General features: G+C 35.7%; 1 protein-coding gene across 1 annotated transcript; it reads right to left on the bottom strand.

Moving 5' to 3' along the window:
• Window positions 1-1,734: 1,734 nt before the first annotated feature.
• Window positions 1,735-19,063, bottom strand: LOC137922715 (uncharacterized). Its single transcript, XM_068765754.1, has 10 exons — window positions 19,023-19,063; window positions 9,448-9,597; window positions 7,700-7,824; window positions 7,244-7,410; window positions 6,151-6,252; window positions 5,509-5,604; window positions 4,432-4,509; window positions 3,888-3,981; window positions 2,738-2,845; window positions 1,735-1,956 (listed from the first exon to the last, which is right to left on the bottom strand). The coding sequence occupies exons 2-10, from the start codon at window positions 9,589-9,591 to the stop codon at window positions 1,842-1,844; spliced, it is 1,029 nt and encodes a 342-aa protein (XP_068621855.1). The 5' UTR covers window positions 9,592-9,597; window positions 19,023-19,063; the 3' UTR covers window positions 1,735-1,841.
• Window positions 19,064-20,251: the final 1,188 nt, after the last annotated feature.

Below are 20,251 nucleotides of genomic sequence, written 5' to 3'. Positions count from 1 at the left end.
TCAATTATTGTATTTTATTTAACATAAAAGTTACATTAAGTCTGTAACATAAAAACGTAAGTACTTTTTGTACCTTGACGAATCCAATGCGAATATTTAAACTAATTTTGGCACACAGTTCGGTGGATTCCAAGTAGAAACATGAGACACATGTCTGTTCGTCACCCTTATTCCAAAAAAAAATCACAATAACCAATGTATTTAACTATACGAGGAAACTCCTACGCAGTCTCACTGTGCGCGGTATTATCAACTTTAATGCTATAGCATAAAAGCTATAATTGAACGATACATTTAACAATTAGTAATGAATTGTATTGGTTATGCGATGGTGTATTGTATTGCTCACTGACACAGTGCCCCGCTTGCTAACGGTCCTAGAAATGTTTTTTTTGTTCCACAAATTCTAAAAGGTAATGAATCTTGGTACTCGTGGTTGACTAAAGGATCAATACTGGATAGTTCCACTATACGTTTTATCAGACTTGTAACAGCTTTAAATAATTCAGCGACTCAAAGAAGTTGGTTGGTTTCACATTACGTTATCTATTACTTCTAAAATCATTGATTTTCGGATAGTGTACCATACTATAAATTCATCATATGACAATACTTCTACACATTCATCCCTTTTAGGCTTTTATACCTATAATCAAACATCCTGTATACTAGCTGCCCTAACAATGTCATGATTCGTATCATAATTACACAAAGAAGTGTGAAACAGAAGCAGACGCTTTTCGGCAAGTTTCAAATGATCCATTCAGTCTGAAATGCTTAGATAGATTTTTGATGCAGAAGTTTAAGCCAAGTAAGTAATAATGTTGTTTAAATTTAGGAGCGACGTTAAAAAATTAATAGCTTTGCACAGGTGAATCAATATACTCTTTTGTTGGCATGAAAAAATAAAAGCGTTTTGTTAACTTTTTTCATAATTTCATACAGTACTTGCTGTCCCTGTTCGCTTCGCAAATTAAATCAACGCCTTTAAGCATTGAGTTTTATAAATTCCCTTCTTAGTTGATGTTTACTTAGATAAAGAAATATTTGTACCAAATTTCAAGTCTTAAAACCATATATTTTTTAAAATATCGTGATGAGTCTGTACATATATGTTCATTTTTTGTATTGTGCAAGGCTATCTATGGGGAGATCATAATCGCCACACTTAGGCGTGTTAGCGACCGCAGTGTGCTATAAAAATACACAGAGGATGCTCCTGCGCATCCTCTGGTAATTTATTTGTAGGCAGTAGCAATCCTTTATAATTATATAAGATTGTACCTTGGGAATCGAACTCGCGAAATATGAACACAAGACTCAGTTCTCCATCGCTGGGCTATTACTATTTATATATATATATATATATATATATATATATATATATATATATATATATATATATATTTATATTGGAGATTTAGACATTTTGAGTCCGCGATAAAAACACAAAAAGTCAGCAGTTTTTCGCCAAACTTATATTAACATATTAACAAATCAAATCAGTAAGGTATTTAATTGTACACTAAACAGTTAAAGGCACTTACCAATGCAAAAGGCTATTTGGTATTGTTTATAAAATACTTATGGAAAGAGTTATTGGCCGCCGCATTCAAATAGAATAAAATTTAATTAATGTAACACGTTACAGTGATCACTTTGTTAAGTGATATATATATATATATATATATATATATATACTGTAGCTGTGTGAGGGCCTAAGAAGCGAGTTAATAAATGTAATTCGTACAAACCTGTTAAAGCTAACTTTCAGGTTAAATTTAAACTAACAAGGTAAGAAAAGAGATAAATTTAAGTATTTTTTTTATTAAAGTCATTCTCTACACAACTTTGAAGATGGCCTTGGATATGGCTCCAGTTTTGAGATCGTCCAGGGCATCTTGGTACTGCGCGAGGCTGTAAGTCTTGACACCGAGCTTGTCGTAGTCAAGATATCTGTAACGGAAGGTTATTACATAAGGCCTTAAAATAGGACAATAAGCCTTAAGGTAGTGTATTGGAGACCACAGATCAGCAACGAAGGAGTTCCATGCACAAGATGAGCATACGACTTTATTAAGGTTTTATATATATATATATATATATATATATATATATGTATAACGTGTTTGGGGCAGGGACTTTGCATTCATGGTAAACATTTTTTCAAATTTTGAATTTTATTCATCATTCTCCTTTTAGTCTTCTCAATTTCTTATATCTCCTTCTGCCCTTCGCAATCTTTTTTCCCTTCTCTTTCACACATCGCCTTTTTTCCTTAGTTCTCTTTCCTAGATCACAGATTATTACAGCATCACAGTTTATTTGACAGGTATTTATATAACTTCAATTTGCATTTTATTCCTATTAATAATTATTTTTCCACTAAAACTTCTTTTATGTATCTAATCTTATTAACCTTATTTATGCGCCTGTTTTTGCTTGCTTACTGTTGATCTTACCCGACGGCTTTGTTTTATCGCCGAGTCTTTTTTAAGGTTATTTAAAGGTGATAGTTGCAGGTCACTTCCGACCGATGTTACAGTAAATCTATAGTACTATGCCCAGCAGTGGCCATTTTACATCATAGAACGCCCCAATATTCGCAATAGGATTTCGACAACATTAATGTTAGTTGGATCTACACAGAATAATCTATAAACATGGTATGAAATCGAATACTAAATGAAGAGAACGTAAAAATAATACTACAAGAAGAGAAACTATGTTAAAATACCTGCTGCCCATAGCTTTGAGCCAGCCGATGGCTTTTGGGAAGCTGAAAGGGTTGATCTTCACACCAATTATAGTCAGCTCCTTGTCGTATATCTGGAACGGGTTTAGTCTGAAAAATTACAAACATGAATTTTTTCATATCCTTAAAAATGAATACAGCCTTTTTTCTAACAAATAAGTAAAAAAAGGACTAATATATAGCTATTGCAACTCAACACGTATCACTCAGATTTAACGGTGGTAGTTGTGTGATTCGCATTGTTTGCCGCATGCGCATTTATCAGCGGGCTGGCGGGCGGTGCACTTTATTGCACGACTGCTGCTACATAGCGGAAGTAGCTATATATTAGCCTTTTCTTACTTAAGATGGACTTCCGCAAAGTAATGCCTGAATCTATTAGATATTCTAAAATTTAAACATAATTCTTTATAACTCTTTTATATATGTATGTGATATTGCAAATTTTTGTGATCAAACATGATGACGTTGATTTACGGGAAAGTTTGTAGTTTCCCATAAATCAACGTCAGCCACTGCCTCAGTCACAACGCCAGAAAATTGATTAAAAATAACACATTAAACTACATTTTGATGACTATTACATATCTAATTACATTTATTTACCTACTCTTTGTCAATATTAGTAGTCATTTTTGTAATTCAAAATTAAAATTCCGTTAAAATAAATACATTTAAAAAACTTTTAAGTTAAACGGTTTTTTGATACCCATATTGTGGTGGTTGTGGAAAAATATGTACCTAGTCCGCCATATAAGAACGGCGTCCATCCTTAATTTTAAATTTTGACATAATCATCGTGTTTTACTATTGTAGCCCTTTCATTTGATACACATATTGAGGGGGTTAAGAAAAAATATGTAATCCGCCATTTTGTATCGGCGGCCATCTTAGATTAATAACGTTATTGATTTTATTATATTGTATTGTCATCTAAATTAAATATGTGTACCAAATTTCAGATCAATCTAAAAACGGGAAGGTGCTTAAATTTTAATTTCTAATTTTGACCCAAATAATCAAATTCCGTACGGGTCGAACTAAATAAAACCGTTTAATAAAAATACATGTATATATCATATGTTAAACGTAATTATCCGGATATGGGACAAGCAAGTGACTGAGTACTCACGATGCCTGGTGCGTTGGGGGGCAGCATCCGAACAGCACGTATTTACCGCCGTGCCGCAAGTAGTTGAAGCTTATCTCCATCACCTTGCCCACGCCTGGGAGTCACATTTGGGTATAGAAAAGTGTTGTTAGAAAGGTTGAAGCAATGTGATTGTTAGAAAGGGCAACCCGTAAGTAAACATAACAAGAGTATAACCATTTCGTTTTAATATTAAAAATATGTATGTTACATAGCCCCCCTATGTAAAATTTTTAGAAAGGCTAATGTGAAAAATACTGATCTAAGCCAAGGTACCCCTTGCTGAAATGATCAGGCCATTTTATGAAGCGATCAGCCAAGTGACCGAAGCATGAAAACCTTTCTAATCATACATAACTAATGCCCGACTTGACTCCCCTGTGGTAGTTTTCAATATTCTTCAAAAAATAGCTACTAAGATTCTTAATAGATGCTCTGGGAATTACCAGATAAGTAAGTTGACACTGGCCGGTGATAATTGTGTTAATAAAAAAACAGATGGGTTTTTTAAAATTGTATCACTCACCTGTGCAATCGATAATGATGTCGTACAATTCCTTTTCCTTTTCCAACACGTCGGGAGTGACAAGGCGGAAACCAGTATCTGAAAATAGATCAAAAGATAAATAGTTGCATATGTGAATATTTTGTTACAATTTCGTTTCAAACCCTCTATGTAAATAAAAAGAATTCTAGTATTGCTAAACGGAAAAATCGACAACGTCTGGACGTGTTGGCTTTCATTGCATTAATTATATAGGATTGCAATTACAAATAAGTTTCCAGAGAGAAGTTTCTCGCACTATCTCCACCCACAATCCAAGTGTGGCGATTATCTATAGGTATAGACCTTGGATGCACAGACCGCGGCCCGCCGGTCGAATACTGGTGGCCCTCCGACAGCAAAAATAATTCTCTCGTACATTCGAAAAATATTGATTTCTATTCCAGAATAAAACCAAAAAAGTATAATTACCTACACTTCTGGCGGCCGGCCCGCCATCAGTTCATGATTTGCCCGAGTGGCCCCTAGTCTTAATAAGTCTGTGCAACCATGCTATAGACATTGTTACAAAGCACGAGCTACAGAATCCTCTAAACAATAAACACGGAACCCCAGGATGAAAAACACGAGTGACCTTGAAGTTATTTATAGATTTCTGTGTACGGTTTTTGGAAATTCTTACCAAGAACTATCTCGCACTTACTAGAACCTTCTCTGTAGTATAAACAGGTGTACTCCCCATGTCGACAGTTCAGTGTTCTTTTTGTTATAAGATCTACGATCAGTGCTATAAAGTGACTATTTAATAAGTTATTTGGACAGTGATTTCTTGAGCGATTTGGAAGCGAATTTTGGACTGTGCGAAAGTATACTTTGTGTTAAAGTAAGGTGACCATCTGATTTGTGAATAAAGGACTCCTTGTGAATCAGTGGTGTTTCCGAATCAGAATCCACAGTACGTAACAATATCTTTGGAGAAGATATGCTGCAGTAGAAGAACACATTCGTTAAAATCTCTACAAAGCCTTAACAATCCAAGTGTATATTTTGTAAGTTCGACTCTTTCTTATCAAGTTTTGATAATGTAAATTGACATACCAAGTTTCTTCACTATGTCAAGTCGGGCCTTGTTCATCTCTGATACCGTCACATCTCTGTGTCCATGGTGATGTAGAGTTGTCACCCATAGGTTTCCTGAAAAATAAACGTTGCAGATATAGTTGTTTCATTTGACAATAGCCGACTTAATTCTGGAAAATATAGATTACTAGCTATTCCTGATACTACATCCAAGACTTCGAAATTTAACAAAAACAATATTTAGTCTTTTATTTTTTAAAATAAAAGCAGTCTAACATTAACTACCTGCCAGTACTACCCGACAAAATCGGTCCATCCATTCCAAAAATTGTATAGAACAAACAGACAGACAAAAATTATTTATTTTACTATTACGTACAGACACTCCGCAATAGTTATTTTAATATTATATTTAGACACTGCGGTTTCATTTATTTTTATAGATATAATGAATAATTTTTATATACCACAAAAACCTCACTGTTTTGAACTTTTCCTCTCCACACTCCGTCTACAATTAACTTTGTGTTATTTTCTTTTATTTTCTTTTCAGCCGATAGGCACCCACTTTGAGCTGCGTCAGTGAACTTGGTTCTTCTGCGATTATATATATATATATATATACAAGCGTTGCCGTAGTATAAATGTTTGTATCCTCACCTATGATTCCAGCTCCGACAATTAAAATCTTGCTGCCAACAGGCATGGGAGAGGCGCGGTCGAATCCGTGGGATACGCAAGAATATGGCTCGCAGAGTCCGGCTGTAAAACACGAACAGTTAACCAAAACCAATGTGACGTTATAAGATAAAAGATAGAATACGTTTATTCAACACTGGAACTATTAACAGAACTCTTATTTATTGTCAACTTATTATCTCTTTTTTATCTATCTTATTATTGAATCTACTCTGCTTCGCAAGGAGTTATAGTTGTGGAGAAGAAGCAGGAAGAAACTTCATAACAACACATATTTTAATACAACATCACTGCCAAGGATTATTGTCATTTATATATTCATAAATATTAAGCTTTTTACGTCAATTTATTTTTAATAATCGTTTTGAATTTTGTTTAATGGTAATCCGATGTTTTGCGCCATTTTATTAAATTCTATTTATTACAAATGATTCATAGGATGAATTAAGACGGTTTAAATCGATTAAAAAATTAGTACAGGTTACTTTTCAAATATAACTCGGCAAAAATATACTCTATGGGTATGTCTATGCATTGCATTGATAGTTAAAGTTGAGAAAAGCTTATCAATAAAATAAGAAAATTTTGAAAAGGCAGACTGAAAAATAAATGACCGAAAGAAGCGCATTAAAAAAATATACATTATAAGTTCTTCGAAATCATTAAAAGAAAAAATAAGGAAGAAGGGAATCAACAAAGTTCATGTAAACAAAAAAATGATTGTCAAAGGATTCCAGGGTTGTACAATATAACGACAAAAATTCGACAAAAGCATTCGTTGCATTAAAAGAAGACACGAGTAAGTCTTGAGAACAAGAGTCAACAGAAGAAGAATATAAAGAAAGTTATAAAGTTATACATATTGTACCACCTAAAGAAGAAAACGTATACATACCGTGAAACAACACGAAATATAATACAAAAAAAAATAGATTCGGATATTTAGGAATATGGTTACAAAAAAATTCCGACTTGATTATTTTTTTAGGTATCCACACACACAAGGATAGGTAAAGGAAGAAGATAAAGTTTGGCAATACTACATGCAGCTAACCCTGTTCTGTCGTGATCTGGTCAGGCAGTAAATAGACCTGGTCCTGTGGCACCAAGACGTACTGCGCCCAGCCGCCGTCGCGCCAGATGCCCACGGTGCTGTTGATACCAGCTGTCAGGCAGTACTGATAACTGCCGTCACGGCAGAAGCTGCATAGGTTACACGCTCTGCAAACGAAAAGAGAACTTGCCTTATCTAGGAAGAGGAAAAGTATACAGTTCTCGTGGCGAAGGTAATCCCCCACTAGATGGGCCAATAAGATAATTAAGTATTTAATATAACAAGAAGTAACACAGACATTTCTTAGAATATTAACAATGAAACTCTTAAATGAGTATCAAATAATTAATATTATGTTTATTCTGCATTAAAACCATTGTTCCACTCATGAAATATCTACCACTCCACCTAGCTCTCAACAAACTTCCGCAACATTTATACGTCCAAAAGAGTTACCTGTTGGGGTCAACAACAACCTTCTGTCCCTTTTTGAAGACGGACGCCTTGCCCGCCTGGTGGACAACTCCACTGAACTCGTGTCCCAGAGGCAGCGGTCTCTCTTTGGACGCCGGGAATTCGCCCTGGAATACATATTAAGATCAAATCCTTACTTCAACTCTACCCATTTATAATCAAATAGTGTACATAATTAAAGCATGCTGTTAGAACCTTTTATTTCATGTTCAATTGTTTTATTTATACATTTACTCATAAACATATTATAAATGATCAGACTAAATCTGTATAGACATTCTTTACTTGTTAACCAAGGTCGTGCAGCAATAACAAATAGACAGTTATGTAAATGTCATAGAAAAATTATTAAATTACATAGTACTACAATATATACCAGGGGTGGCCAAACAGCAGTTCGCGAGTTACATGCGGCTTTATGAACGATTATTTTTGGCTCTGATTGATTATGCAATTATTTCAATGTTTAAATTAATATAACCTATGTCAGCTGCCGGGAAATCGAAATAAATCACTGGTGTGAATAATTATTATTATTCTAATATAAAATTAGCGAAATCTAAACACTGATCGTAATTAACTAACCGGCGTTTTAAGTATTATTAGGAGTGCTGTCATACACATGAGCCATTATATCTAACTTCAATGCATATATTTTGTATTTTTGCTTAAACAATTTTAATAAATATATTTTTGTAAAAGAGAACATTCTCAAAAAAATTATAAAAATGGCTTGCATTATCGAAGAGCTTGGCCACCCCTGCTATATACTATATCATCGTTTCCGCCCTTAGAAACCTACTGCAAGGCGAAGGTCTCCCAAAAATATCTATTGGGGATATACCATAATCGCCACGTTTAGCGATCGCCATGTGGTATTATGGTACGCAAAGGAAGCTGCTGCCCATCCTCTGGAAACTTGTTTGTGAGCATTGACAATACTATGTAATTAATGCACAAAATGTAAACTATATATAAGAGTGTATACTGAGAATCGAACCAGTGATCTAGGATCAAGTGTCAATACTCTACCACTGGGCTACCACTATTCGACCGCTAAGCTAAACTGCTATAGGATTTAATTGAGAAATTGAAAACTATATACATCTCACTTTGCGTCGAAGTTACGTCCAATAAAAACACGACACAAATCGCAACGCAAAGTGAATTAAGATTTTCTATAGCAAACCATGTAAAGATCGAAGATAGGTTCCAGGGTTACGAAAATACTACTATATTTAAAAAGAAAATTGAACAAAGTAAACATTTAAAAAACAAAAATAATATAACTCTGCCAATAAATAAATTGGAAAGATATTTACCTTTTTTGTAACCAGAAACAACACGTTAAAATTTATAGAAATTTATTATTATATTTTAAAAAAGCACAACACACTACATTACAACACACCACGTAATTGAAACTGAACTCTAAAATTACCAAAACAAAGTGAAAATAAAACTGTATTTAAATTGCGTTGATTTTTAGTTAGAAAAGGAATCCCCGAGTTTTGATGGCATGGCGCAATTAGAAACAAAAGTATTGCCATCTTTTAGAAAAAACAGAAAATTAAAAAAAAAATTAAAGACTCGAAGCCAAAACAACGCAACCTCGAACATCTAACGACGCACAGTGAAAAATAGTACTAATTAAGCAGCGACGCAACTCCAAAAAAAACGCAAAACGAAACGACGCAAAGCGAGGTATTGGTGTATAACAAGTGTCCTACCTGAATGATGTGCAGGTCGGTACCGCACACCCCGGAGTATTCCACCTTCACGATGACGTCATCGTCTTTCACCAGCTTCGGCATGGGATACTTCGCGTCAAACTTGAGGGAAAGGGACTTCCCGTCGAATACCACGGCCTCCATGATTACCTGGCACCAACAACAATCTACAATTTTTTTTGCTATGTTCCACAGATATTAGACCACGTGCCTTTGTACAATTACCTTTAATATCCCAGAATTATTTCACGTCAGTCTATTAAACTTTTAATTTAAATCTTAGGTTCCTAAATCATTGGTGTCTTTTATGTTTTTCAAGAGGCTTATCCTTACTCCTGCTTCATATTGGCATCCACAGGTTGTGCGCCAGTGAGTGACAACCAAAAACCGTGGTCTAGGGGACCCTGAACCTATGGGATATTGTCTCCAGTTTTGTTATATAAAACTAGAATACTTGATATAAACTTGTATAATGTTAGCTTAAATAGATCTACAATACAATCCAACAGCCCGATATTTCCAATGCGTGTCGTTTGTCCACAAGTGGGAGTGAAGGCCTCTCTACAGACACTTAACGTTCAATTTGAGCTGGGCAAGAAAGTCGCCTCAAGCTTAGTCACATAGTTCACAGAGCGATCCGAAGCGATCTAAGACCTCAGCGGCCTCTCTATCAAGTAAAATAGTTGAATATAGCAGCCTAGCAAAACGCAAACACAATAAATAAATAGAAAATAGATAAAAAAAAGATAAAATAGAACCAAAGTGATGCATAAAACTGTGATAGAGAATAATTATAGGATAAGTAATAATAATGTAAAATAAAAATGTACAATAAAAAAAAATGTAAAACGAAAAATGTAATAACAAAAGAGGAAAGAATGAAAGATTGCACAGAGCAAAAGAGAAAGATAGAAGAACTGTAGCATGAAAGATAGATAATAGACCGAAAGAGAAAATAAAGTACAAAAGAAGAGAAAGAAAATAAAAAACTATGTGAAAAAATAAATTGCAAATAAAGTCCCTGTCCCACCATAAATAGGGGTACGAGAGGCCCCCAATAGCGGGGGTCATAAAGAAAAAAAAATATAGCAGCCTGAACCCAGGCTCCCCCGGGAGCGAAAAGCCTTGCTACTTTTGAAAAGATCTACGCGCTCTCTGTGCTGCACAAACCTGTGAATCTGCAATTAATATTTGGGCAGCAACGACAGTATGGTCCAAAAGAAAAAGCAGATTTAATGGTTGTCTAGACCTGTAGCAAAATACCGCACTGTGTTATTTATTCTTTTGCCTATTTCACATACAAGGTTGATAGACCTTCTTAATTGGATATATTTAAGAGAAGTGTGGCGACTCTCTCGCCCACTTAACATTCAACGTTCCTAAAAGTCCGTGACGTGTATTCACGCGCATTGCCTGTACACACACGACCCGCATTGGATATCACTCTGTTCGATTGTATCGTGGATCTATGTAACATCATACAAGTCAACATCTACTATGTTTAGGTTAACCAAAGCCCACGATATCCCATAGAAGCTTATGCCCATCAGTGGACGTCCTATTGCTGAAATGATCTTGATGTCATTTTTGTAGCGGGCATTAATGTACAATAAGTATTAAAAATAAATATGTAATTACTGATGCAATACAATTGTATATGTAAATATTTTTATCCACCACGAAGTGGATGTAGGAATTAAGGCATATCAGCATATCAAAATCCTTAAACTAACAGCGAGATTATATAATAGTAGATATAAGATAGGATAAACTTTATTTGCTATGATAAAACTAAGTAACAACGATATGCATATACAATGTAACGTAATTGTCTTATATTAACGTAATAAAATTAATTGGCTATCAAAACTATGGATACAACATTATTATTATTTCAATATAATTACACTTCAACAGTCTCGCACGCAAAACTCGTAAAATTCCTGCAACTTGTACAAAGGATTTTGAGCTGAAAATAAGACTTAACATCTGAGAAATCTTTAAGGTTTCCACAATTCCTTACTCTAACCGGCAGCTTATTGTATGTTATTTCATGTTTGTTAAAAGGGACGGCTTCACCTACAGTGCAGGGTGTGCAATACACACGAACGCCGCGGCGCCCCCTGAGACAGCTAAGAGAATCGTCTTGAACCATCATAGGACAACAATGATATGACTGAAGTGGCCAGCCAGCGCGGTGGCGGCAATCATCAAACACGAGTGCGCTATGGGCGGCTTCTTTTTCGAACATTTTGTTTCAACTCGAAATAAACCTTATTTCACGTATTTAAAGTTTAGAAGCGGCCAGACAGCGCGGAACAATGAGTGTTATTCTGCCGTCATAAGGAGAAAGGCCGTAACTAATACCATACTGTAAGCTATACCTACTTATAAAATAGTTTGTTGGAATATGAAAAAATTTTCCTGTTACGACGGCAAAGTTAATAGTTATAGCCGCGGGAGGGGGTCAGGCCAAGGGGGCGCCAGGGTTTCATTGCACACGGGCGCTACACGAGCTAGAGCCAACATATAACTAATGCAAATTAGCTTTTTAAAAAATTACCATAATTTGATGAAAGCTGTATCAGATGTCCACGCTGTGACTGCGAGAATATTCTGGTTGAGGGTACTTGGTTTTTGGATATAGTAAAAATATTAAAATGGGTCTACATTGTTCAAGACTTGCATTATTTCGACTTGTAATATCAACGAGAGAATTTAATAATAAATTACATCGCCGTTCAAACAATAATTAAGTTCACAAAAATAAGCCAGTTTAACCCTTAATAGCCTAGAGTTTCAATTTTAATACCAGTCTTTTAAACCGAATGTTCACATTACTATTAGTATTTTTATAGTTTGGCTGTACGAATTTTACTGTTGTATAATATTCTTTCCAACGAAATTAAAAAAAAATCTATTTTTCCCATCCATCTAGACCCTCAAGCAAACACAGTTTTATAAAAAAAATCACTTTCGTAAATCAGGCTATTAAGGGTTAAGTTAGATTGTGTGATCGGCGTCATATTATTGCATTGGTTGATTAATCAATATTATATCCTCGTATTAATTTTCCGACAATACGCTGATATCTATAGTTTTACGTCAGAGAAAGCTGTTCTTGTAATATGTTATCATAAATAAAGACTCTAGGAGAAGATAAAGGCAACTGTGAACAGTTTTACTTCCATGTAACGTGTCGGAACTGCGCAATAAATTTAATAGAACACTTGTGAAAATTTTACAGTAAAAATAAGATTATTAGGTGATAATTTATGTGTACATTAATGTCAGTCTATACACGCCCACTACAAGGCAGAAACCATCTCCATAAATCGCCAAGATGGCCGCTCTCCCAATGTCATCGTGGCGATCTTTGAAAAATAAATAAAAATCGGTAAAAACACTTTTGAGTTAAACGGTTTTTTAAACGTTTTTATTTAATACCCATATTGTGGTGGTTGTGGAAAAATATGTACCTAGTCCGCCATATTGGAACGGCGTCCATCTTGAATTTTAAAATTTGACATAATCATCGTGTTTTACTAGTGTAGCCCTTTCATTTGATACCCATATTGAGGGGGTTAAGGAAAAATACGTAATCCGCCATTTTGTATCGGCGGCCATCTTAGATTTATAATGTTTTTGATTTTATTATATTGTATTGTCATATAAATTAAATGGGTGTACCAAATTTCAGATCAATCTGACAACGGGAAAGTGCTTAAATTTCAATTTCTAATTTTGACCCAAATAAATAAACAATTAAATTCTGTACGGGTCGAACTAAATAAAACCGTTTAAAAAGTGTATCCCGTAATGCTTTAACATAAATATATCTTAATCTTACAATGTACAAAATATAAATAGAAACTTATTCTAGAAAGTATTACATTAAATCAGTTATTCCCAAAGTGGTATATATCGACCATCGGGGTCTATAACAACCTGCAAGGAGTCTACGTCAGCGAAAAAAAAATTTGCAAGGGAAAAACATGCAAGGGGTCTACGACACAAAAAAGTTTAGGGAACTCTGCATTAAATGATCGCTCTGAAATACAGTTTTTTTATTTATCCTATTTATTCTATGATAGGACAATGATCTCAGAAAATACGTAGTATATTAGGGTTATTATTCATAAATAAATACATTAGTATCAATTAAGTAAATATTAACCTTTTTTATTTTGGACCTGCCTGTCTGCTGCCCAAATATCATTTTCAGATGTTTAAAGTGAATGGATGCAGAAGACGCCTAATCAAAAACCTCTTTCAAAATAGTAAAGTTGAATATTTAATGGAATCAGGCGTTACCTCGCGGAATTCCATCCTAAATAAGAAAAGGACCAATATTTAGCCACTTCCGCACATACTCTGGTAGTCGTATAGTCGTCAAACTCTGTGTTTGGCACTAATCGGTGTAACATAACTCTTGAAGATGCCCCGTGGAGGGGTGAAACACGTGTTGAGTAATTTGGCGGTGGCGGTTGTGTGATTCGCATTGTTTGCCGCATACGCATTTATCAGCGGGCTGGCGGGCGGTGCACTTTATTGCACGACTATCACAGCATGTGCGGAAGTAGCTAAATATTAGTCCTTATCTTACTTAATAAAGTTGAAGCTCCCGGGAAAGCCTTAGTTCAAGTCATTACAAACTACTATTTTACTGAATTGGGAGGTCATCGAACTCTTGGAACGTTTCAGTGGACACACCGTGGAATGAGAAGGTTGAGGGTTCTCCACGATGGGACCTCGGCCAGGGTTGTCAGTAGCAATAATACCCGCCCAGCATTCCGACACAAGAACACGCGAGAAGGCGGAACCTAGTCTTGGGCGGTTACTATTGCCTGGAATATGTCACTACTACACCTCGTAATGCGCTTGCGCTGGAAGGTGGTAGATGAAATTCCACCAACACTTCTAGTATGATCGGGAAATATTAAATTCAAGTTCACTTTATCTTAGTAAATCACAAATGATATCATAAAAACATGACACAACAGTCGGATATTGCGTCTAAACGTTGTTCTGTTTATTCGTTTTAAGAGAAAAAAACTTAGTTATTTATTGACACCACGCGACCTTGCTGTTCGACCCGCTTATCAAAACGTAACGCTACGTGATAAGATAACAAGGTTACAGAGTTAGGTAACTGTTATCATGAGTTAAATAAGAATTATTTTTATTTAACATATACAACTTATGTTACATAGTTGTGGGCGGGGCACATCTCTCGTTCAATTTAAGAGATGAGGTGACTTGATAGACCGATATTTAATGGAATCAGGCGTTACCTCGCAGAAGTCCATCCTAAGTAAGAAAAGGACCAATATTTAGCCACTTCCGCACATGCAATGGTAGTAGCATAGTACACCGTGTGTAACATAACTCCTGAAGATGCCCCGTGGAGGGGTGAAACACGTGTTGAGTAATTTGGCGGTGGCGGTAGTGTGATTCGCATTGTTTGCCGTATACGCATTTATCAGCGGGCTGGCGGGCGGTGCACTTTATTGCACGACTATCACAGCATGTGCGGAAGTGGCTAAATATTGGTCTTTTTCTTACTTATGATAGACCGATGACATGGTGATGATCGTGGGAAGCTACTGGATCCTGGCAGTGCAAAGATAGGTCATAGAGGCGATCTGCCTTGCAGTGGACGTATATCAGCTGATGATGAATATAAGTAAATCGCTTGTCTTGAGTTTTCAAAGGCAACGGCTCTGAATGTGCGCTTGAGTAGATTTGCTTGCACGTGAATGTACATTACGTAGATTATTTATACAAATAATTAAGCATGCTTTTTAATTTTAGGGTAGAGAAGCTAACGATCCAGAGGACGTTTCACTTTTCTTTTGTAGAAGAAAACAGAACTTATGGAAAAGGTGTGCGTGAGAAACGCTTCGGTAAGAAATAAATGGCTGGATACTCGAAAAAAAGACTGCAATTACCTTCATGACAACAACTGATTTATCAAGAGCACATGATTAGGAATATATATTTCTTTTTTGATTCGTCCTGATTTACGAGTTGAAAGAAAGGAAAAAGGTATGTCCGTTATTTTTATGCAAATATTACATTACACAGTAATATATGCGTAGACATATTACTACATTAAACTCACTTTTATTTTCATTACGCACTTATGCTGTTCGAAATTTGCAAGCAATTCTTGATGCATTGCTCTGAAATGGCTTAAAAATATGCATGAGAATGTTCTATTCTACCGATAGATGGCGCTACTTCAAATATATGCTCTGGATGTTCTTGGGATGGGACTGTCACTGCTGCGTTTGCAGATTCCGTGGGTTTCTGGCAGCAGGAGGCAGTGGGCGTCTAGCCTAAGACCTATTTTTAGACTCTGGAGCCGGTAAGTTGTACCGGATTGCGAGGCCGCTGAGCTCTGAGGTCGATTTTTTATGACCCCCGCTATTGAGGGCCTCTCGTACTTCCCTTGTCCTAGGTACACAAGGATAACAATTAAAATAATGATTTATTCACAAAATTTTCCAACTTCCATACTTTACTTCCTTCCATCTTAATTACATTCATTGCTTTTCATTCTTAAGTCGCTTCGGCGGCCCCTCCATGGAATGCCTAGGCTCAAAGACCATCGTCGTCGATAGCGGTTGCCTGACTTATATCACTACTATCATTTCCGAAAGCATTGGCGCTGATAGAAGACCGTGATATACGATCATACCTCCAGTCCTCGTCCCGCAAGACCGTGGTAGAGTTTATTGGAGCGTGACAAGCTGTTCTGCATTTTATTATTATACAGTGGATCGATTACTGATATACTTAGCATTACATATTACTTTAATTCGAAGATAAACAACATAAAATAAGATACATAATAATAATAAAATAATAATACATAATAAACTGTGATAAAGATAAAAATGTGATACAACAAAACTAGAAATTAAGAAAATGTAAAATGAAAAGAGAATGAAAGAATGGTAAAACAGAGCAAAAGGTAAAGAAAGCAGAATTTTGGTATAAAAGAACAGAATGAAAGATTATGTGTAGAATGAAAGAGAAGAGAAGAGAATGAAAATTAAATAATTAAGTAATTAAATTGAATGCTAATAAAGTCCCTATCCCACCATAAATAGGGGTACGAGAGGCCCCCAATAGCGGGAGTCATTAAAAAAAAAACATAAAGTGAGAAACATTAAAAAGGTTATTAGCATATAAATAAATGGAAGAATATATATACAAATTATTAGTTTTCATTGTACAGCACTACTACACTTTGACTAGTAAGATGCTAAATCTTAAAACGTCAAATGTTTATATACCGAAAAAGAAGGCAGGACATCTCTATCGTAAACCATTAAAATAAAACGATGCGGGAACAACATTATCTCACCAACAAATAGTAAAAATAACAGATAACAATAGATGATAAAATGGAAACAAATAAAGTAAAGTAGTTTATACACAGTTCCGATAACAAGGTGAGACCTGCAGCGCGTAATCTGCGCATGCGATCTTTAAACAAAATGCGAAAACAACATCCGATTACTCCGCGTTACACGTGCGAAGACGCCGTTAATATCAGCGTAGGATGCTGCGACTTGTTTTATTGAATCAGTCGTGAATATAACTGGACATAGCCCTCTCCTGTATATCTCAAATAGGAACATACGCTGCCTAACTCGGCGCAAACACATCCTCAACATTAATCAATCAATTGACGCCTGCTCATAGCACGAAAAAATGCGTGCGATGCTCAAAATTCAAGCATGACACTCTCCACTTTCCGTCACGTAAACGGCGTCGACCGCCGTCGCGAACAGCGTGGACGAACCGAAGTATGATCAGTATTCTTCCTTAGATTACCGAATAGTCCACGCTGCCATCCTATCTTCACTCCACACTCATTGTACAAACAACAACACAGATTTGACTAGAAAAGCCCCGTTTGCATCATTCTCCATTAGTATCTATGGTAGGTCCGGAAACCCGAATGCATCAGTTTTAAATACAAATCACGGACTCTTCCGTTCCGTGAACTCATTTCCGATAAAGCTGTAAAAGCCTTAGGGCTAACAGCACAAACATCACAGAAACATACAATACAGACGCTGCCTGGCTTCATCATCTTCCACCGATTGACCTGCGTATGCTGCATGTGTCTTCCGCATGCATTACTTTTAAAACCTTGCAGCCTTCTTCTTTCTTTTGCTGTCACTTCAACCAATCCCCTGATATAGTTACATTCGTTTGTCTATAGATTTCCTCATTCTTGACTCGATCTGGTAGAGATATTGGGAATACCTGTCTAGCTTGCCAATGGAGCCAGAAGTGGGATCACTTTTCACTGTCGTAAGTTAACACTGGTAAAAATCATTGTTCGTACGTGTCGACCTTCATCTTGTAACACCCGTAAATACCGTATATTGCTGCAAAATAGGTCTTCCCAAAGATATCTATGGAGGAATATAGCATAATCGCCACGCTTGGTAGAAGACTACATCATTTTTGTGATCCAAGTGTGACTATCACTTTGATTGTAATCTAAATTGAATTTAGGACTGACATTATCATGCCGCTGTGGCAAATTGGTTCAAATTTAATATTTCTTGTTAACTCAGTATAGAGGACATTCAGCGGTCGCAAACCTTTTTTTTTAAATTAATATCTTAATTTCTAATCTGATTAAAATTTTTATAAACTAATTAATATATTAACAATTTATTTACACCGAAACTATACAAAAACAAACTATGTATATACGGCATAAGAGGCGGTCTCATCGCTATATATAGATATAGATATATATACATATATATATACATTAACTAAAAACCTTTACAGGTTTATAAAATTAACTTCAAGTAGAGGATATTAAAACCTTCAATTGTTCACATAAGAAATCTACGTATGTATATTTAAATTACACCGGAGTAAAAGATAAAGATATTTATTACCGTAGAATTGTTTTTAGTAATTTTGTACTATTGTTGTATATATATACATTGTAGTTTAATGTAAACAAGACTCAACTGGTAACTGCAACATGATTACGTTTAAATATGTTTATTGTATGCTATTTACTACAATTATAAAAATTACACATGATGTCATGTGATTTTAAAGCTAAAAGATTTTTATAGAGTTGCGAGATAGTTTTTTAAGGCACTTACATTTCTAGATAAGACGAAACAAAAAATAAATAAATTAGTGTAAAACCAAACAATTTTTTAAGTCATCGATTTCGGTTAATCGATTTCTAGGTTACCGATTTTATTTATTATTTATTCCGATTCAAAAAACCGATATACAATCATTTAGCATACATGTCAACATATTATCACAATTATTGCCGTCTATTCTATGTCAATTCAACTTACGCAATATTCATTATTATTTCCTTAACTTTATGTAGTACTTCTTAACTTAGTTTATGTGACAATGTTCACAATGAAATTCTACAATTCTATATTTATTTCATTTTTGTAGTCATGGGTCGAAGAAATCTTCATTTTAAAATGTAAATACATAACATGGATACACTGTACAAAAGCACGGACGATACGAGAGGGATAAAAAACAAGGGGACCTACCTGCAAACGACCGGCGCCTGTTACGTTCACAGATACTATGAGAGAAGTGGCGGCCTGTGATAAATAGATCGAACACAACTAGGGTGACAAGGATTGTATAGAAATGTGGATATGTCTTTTATCTATATAAAAAAGCCTCTTCTCGACCAAAATACCGCGATGTATGAAGACGAAGGACCAACGTGTGTTGTGATCACATACAGATCCAAGTCTTGGTCACTTTCGACAGGCATTCAAGTCGACTAGAGAGCAATGGACAGGACATTTCTCGGAGTTTCACTGATGTTTACAAGATCGAATCAGAAATGAGATCCACAGAAAAACTAGCTCGAAGAATTGCTTGTCTGAAGTAGGTGGGACACAGCGGGTAGACGCGGTGTAGGTAACACCCCCCCCCCCCCATTAGGTAGACCGACGACATAGTTAAGGTGGCAGGAGAACTGGTCGTCGAGACGATCTTTGGGGGAGGCATATGCCATGTGGGCTTCCATCGGCTGAAGAAAGAAGAAAAGCCACGACGCGCTGCCAATATAAAATTTACTTTTAAACAAAACACAAATTACGTTTCAGGCAGTTGACACTCTCCAACACACACCTGCAACATCACGACGCCACAACCAACTCTACACGCGAACTTCCACAATTGTTACTACAACCTGATTGAATGTCAAACAAAACATACCACCAGCAATTTAAACAATTCACTACCGCTGAAACTACAACCACCGCCATGAACACCACATTCACGCACTATCAAAACTACAAATATATGTATTTACAAAATTATGATTTATCCGCCACGCAACAACCAAAAACTCTTCACCATCACCGAAACAACGACAAACACTACTCATAAACCGTCATTGTGAACGGCATAATCACAACTATCACCTCAAAACCTACATCCACCACCACTAATATTACTATGACCATCACATACAGGTTAACTGATATATATATATATAGGCTGTTTAGTTGTAAAAACCTTTGCCGCTTTTTAAGCTTTAAAAACATTTTGCCGGCAAATGAGCTAAACATTCATACATTTAAAGTTTATATACCTATAACCTAAGTCACTACCTATTCCTAAGAAAAATGTTTTTTTATTAATTCTAATTTGCATCGCTAGTGTTCTTTACAATATATTTATTTCGCTTTTACTAAACGCAGACAGTTGGGAGAGGGTTGCCGCTATTTGATACGGATCTTTCTTCTCCCAGCTGCGAGGC

This window comes from Battus philenor, unplaced genomic scaffold, assembly GCF_028537555.1.
Source record: "Battus philenor isolate CCGP_79_NKW_IND1 unplaced genomic scaffold, ilBatPhil1.0.hap1 SCAF_20, whole genome shotgun sequence".
In the NCBI taxonomy this organism is placed as follows: Eukaryota; Metazoa; Arthropoda; class Insecta; order Lepidoptera; family Papilionidae; genus Battus; species Battus philenor.
The sequence above is the reverse complement of the archived record's forward strand: the minus strand, read 5'-3'. Positions and strand labels throughout refer to the sequence as shown.

Coding starts and splice junctions, on each gene's coding strand:
- LOC137922715 (XM_068765754.1), bottom strand. CDS start 9,591: ATGGAGGCCGTGGTATTCGACGGGAAGTCCCTTTCCCTCAAGTTTGAC. Junction 7,825..9,447: donor CCGACCTGCACATCATTCAG/GTAGGACACTTG, acceptor TATGTATTCCAG/GGCGAATTCCCGGCGTCCAA. Junction 3,982..4,431: donor CATCATTATCGATTGCACAG/GTGAGTGATACA, acceptor TGTGACTCCCAG/GCGTGGGCAAGGTGATGGAG.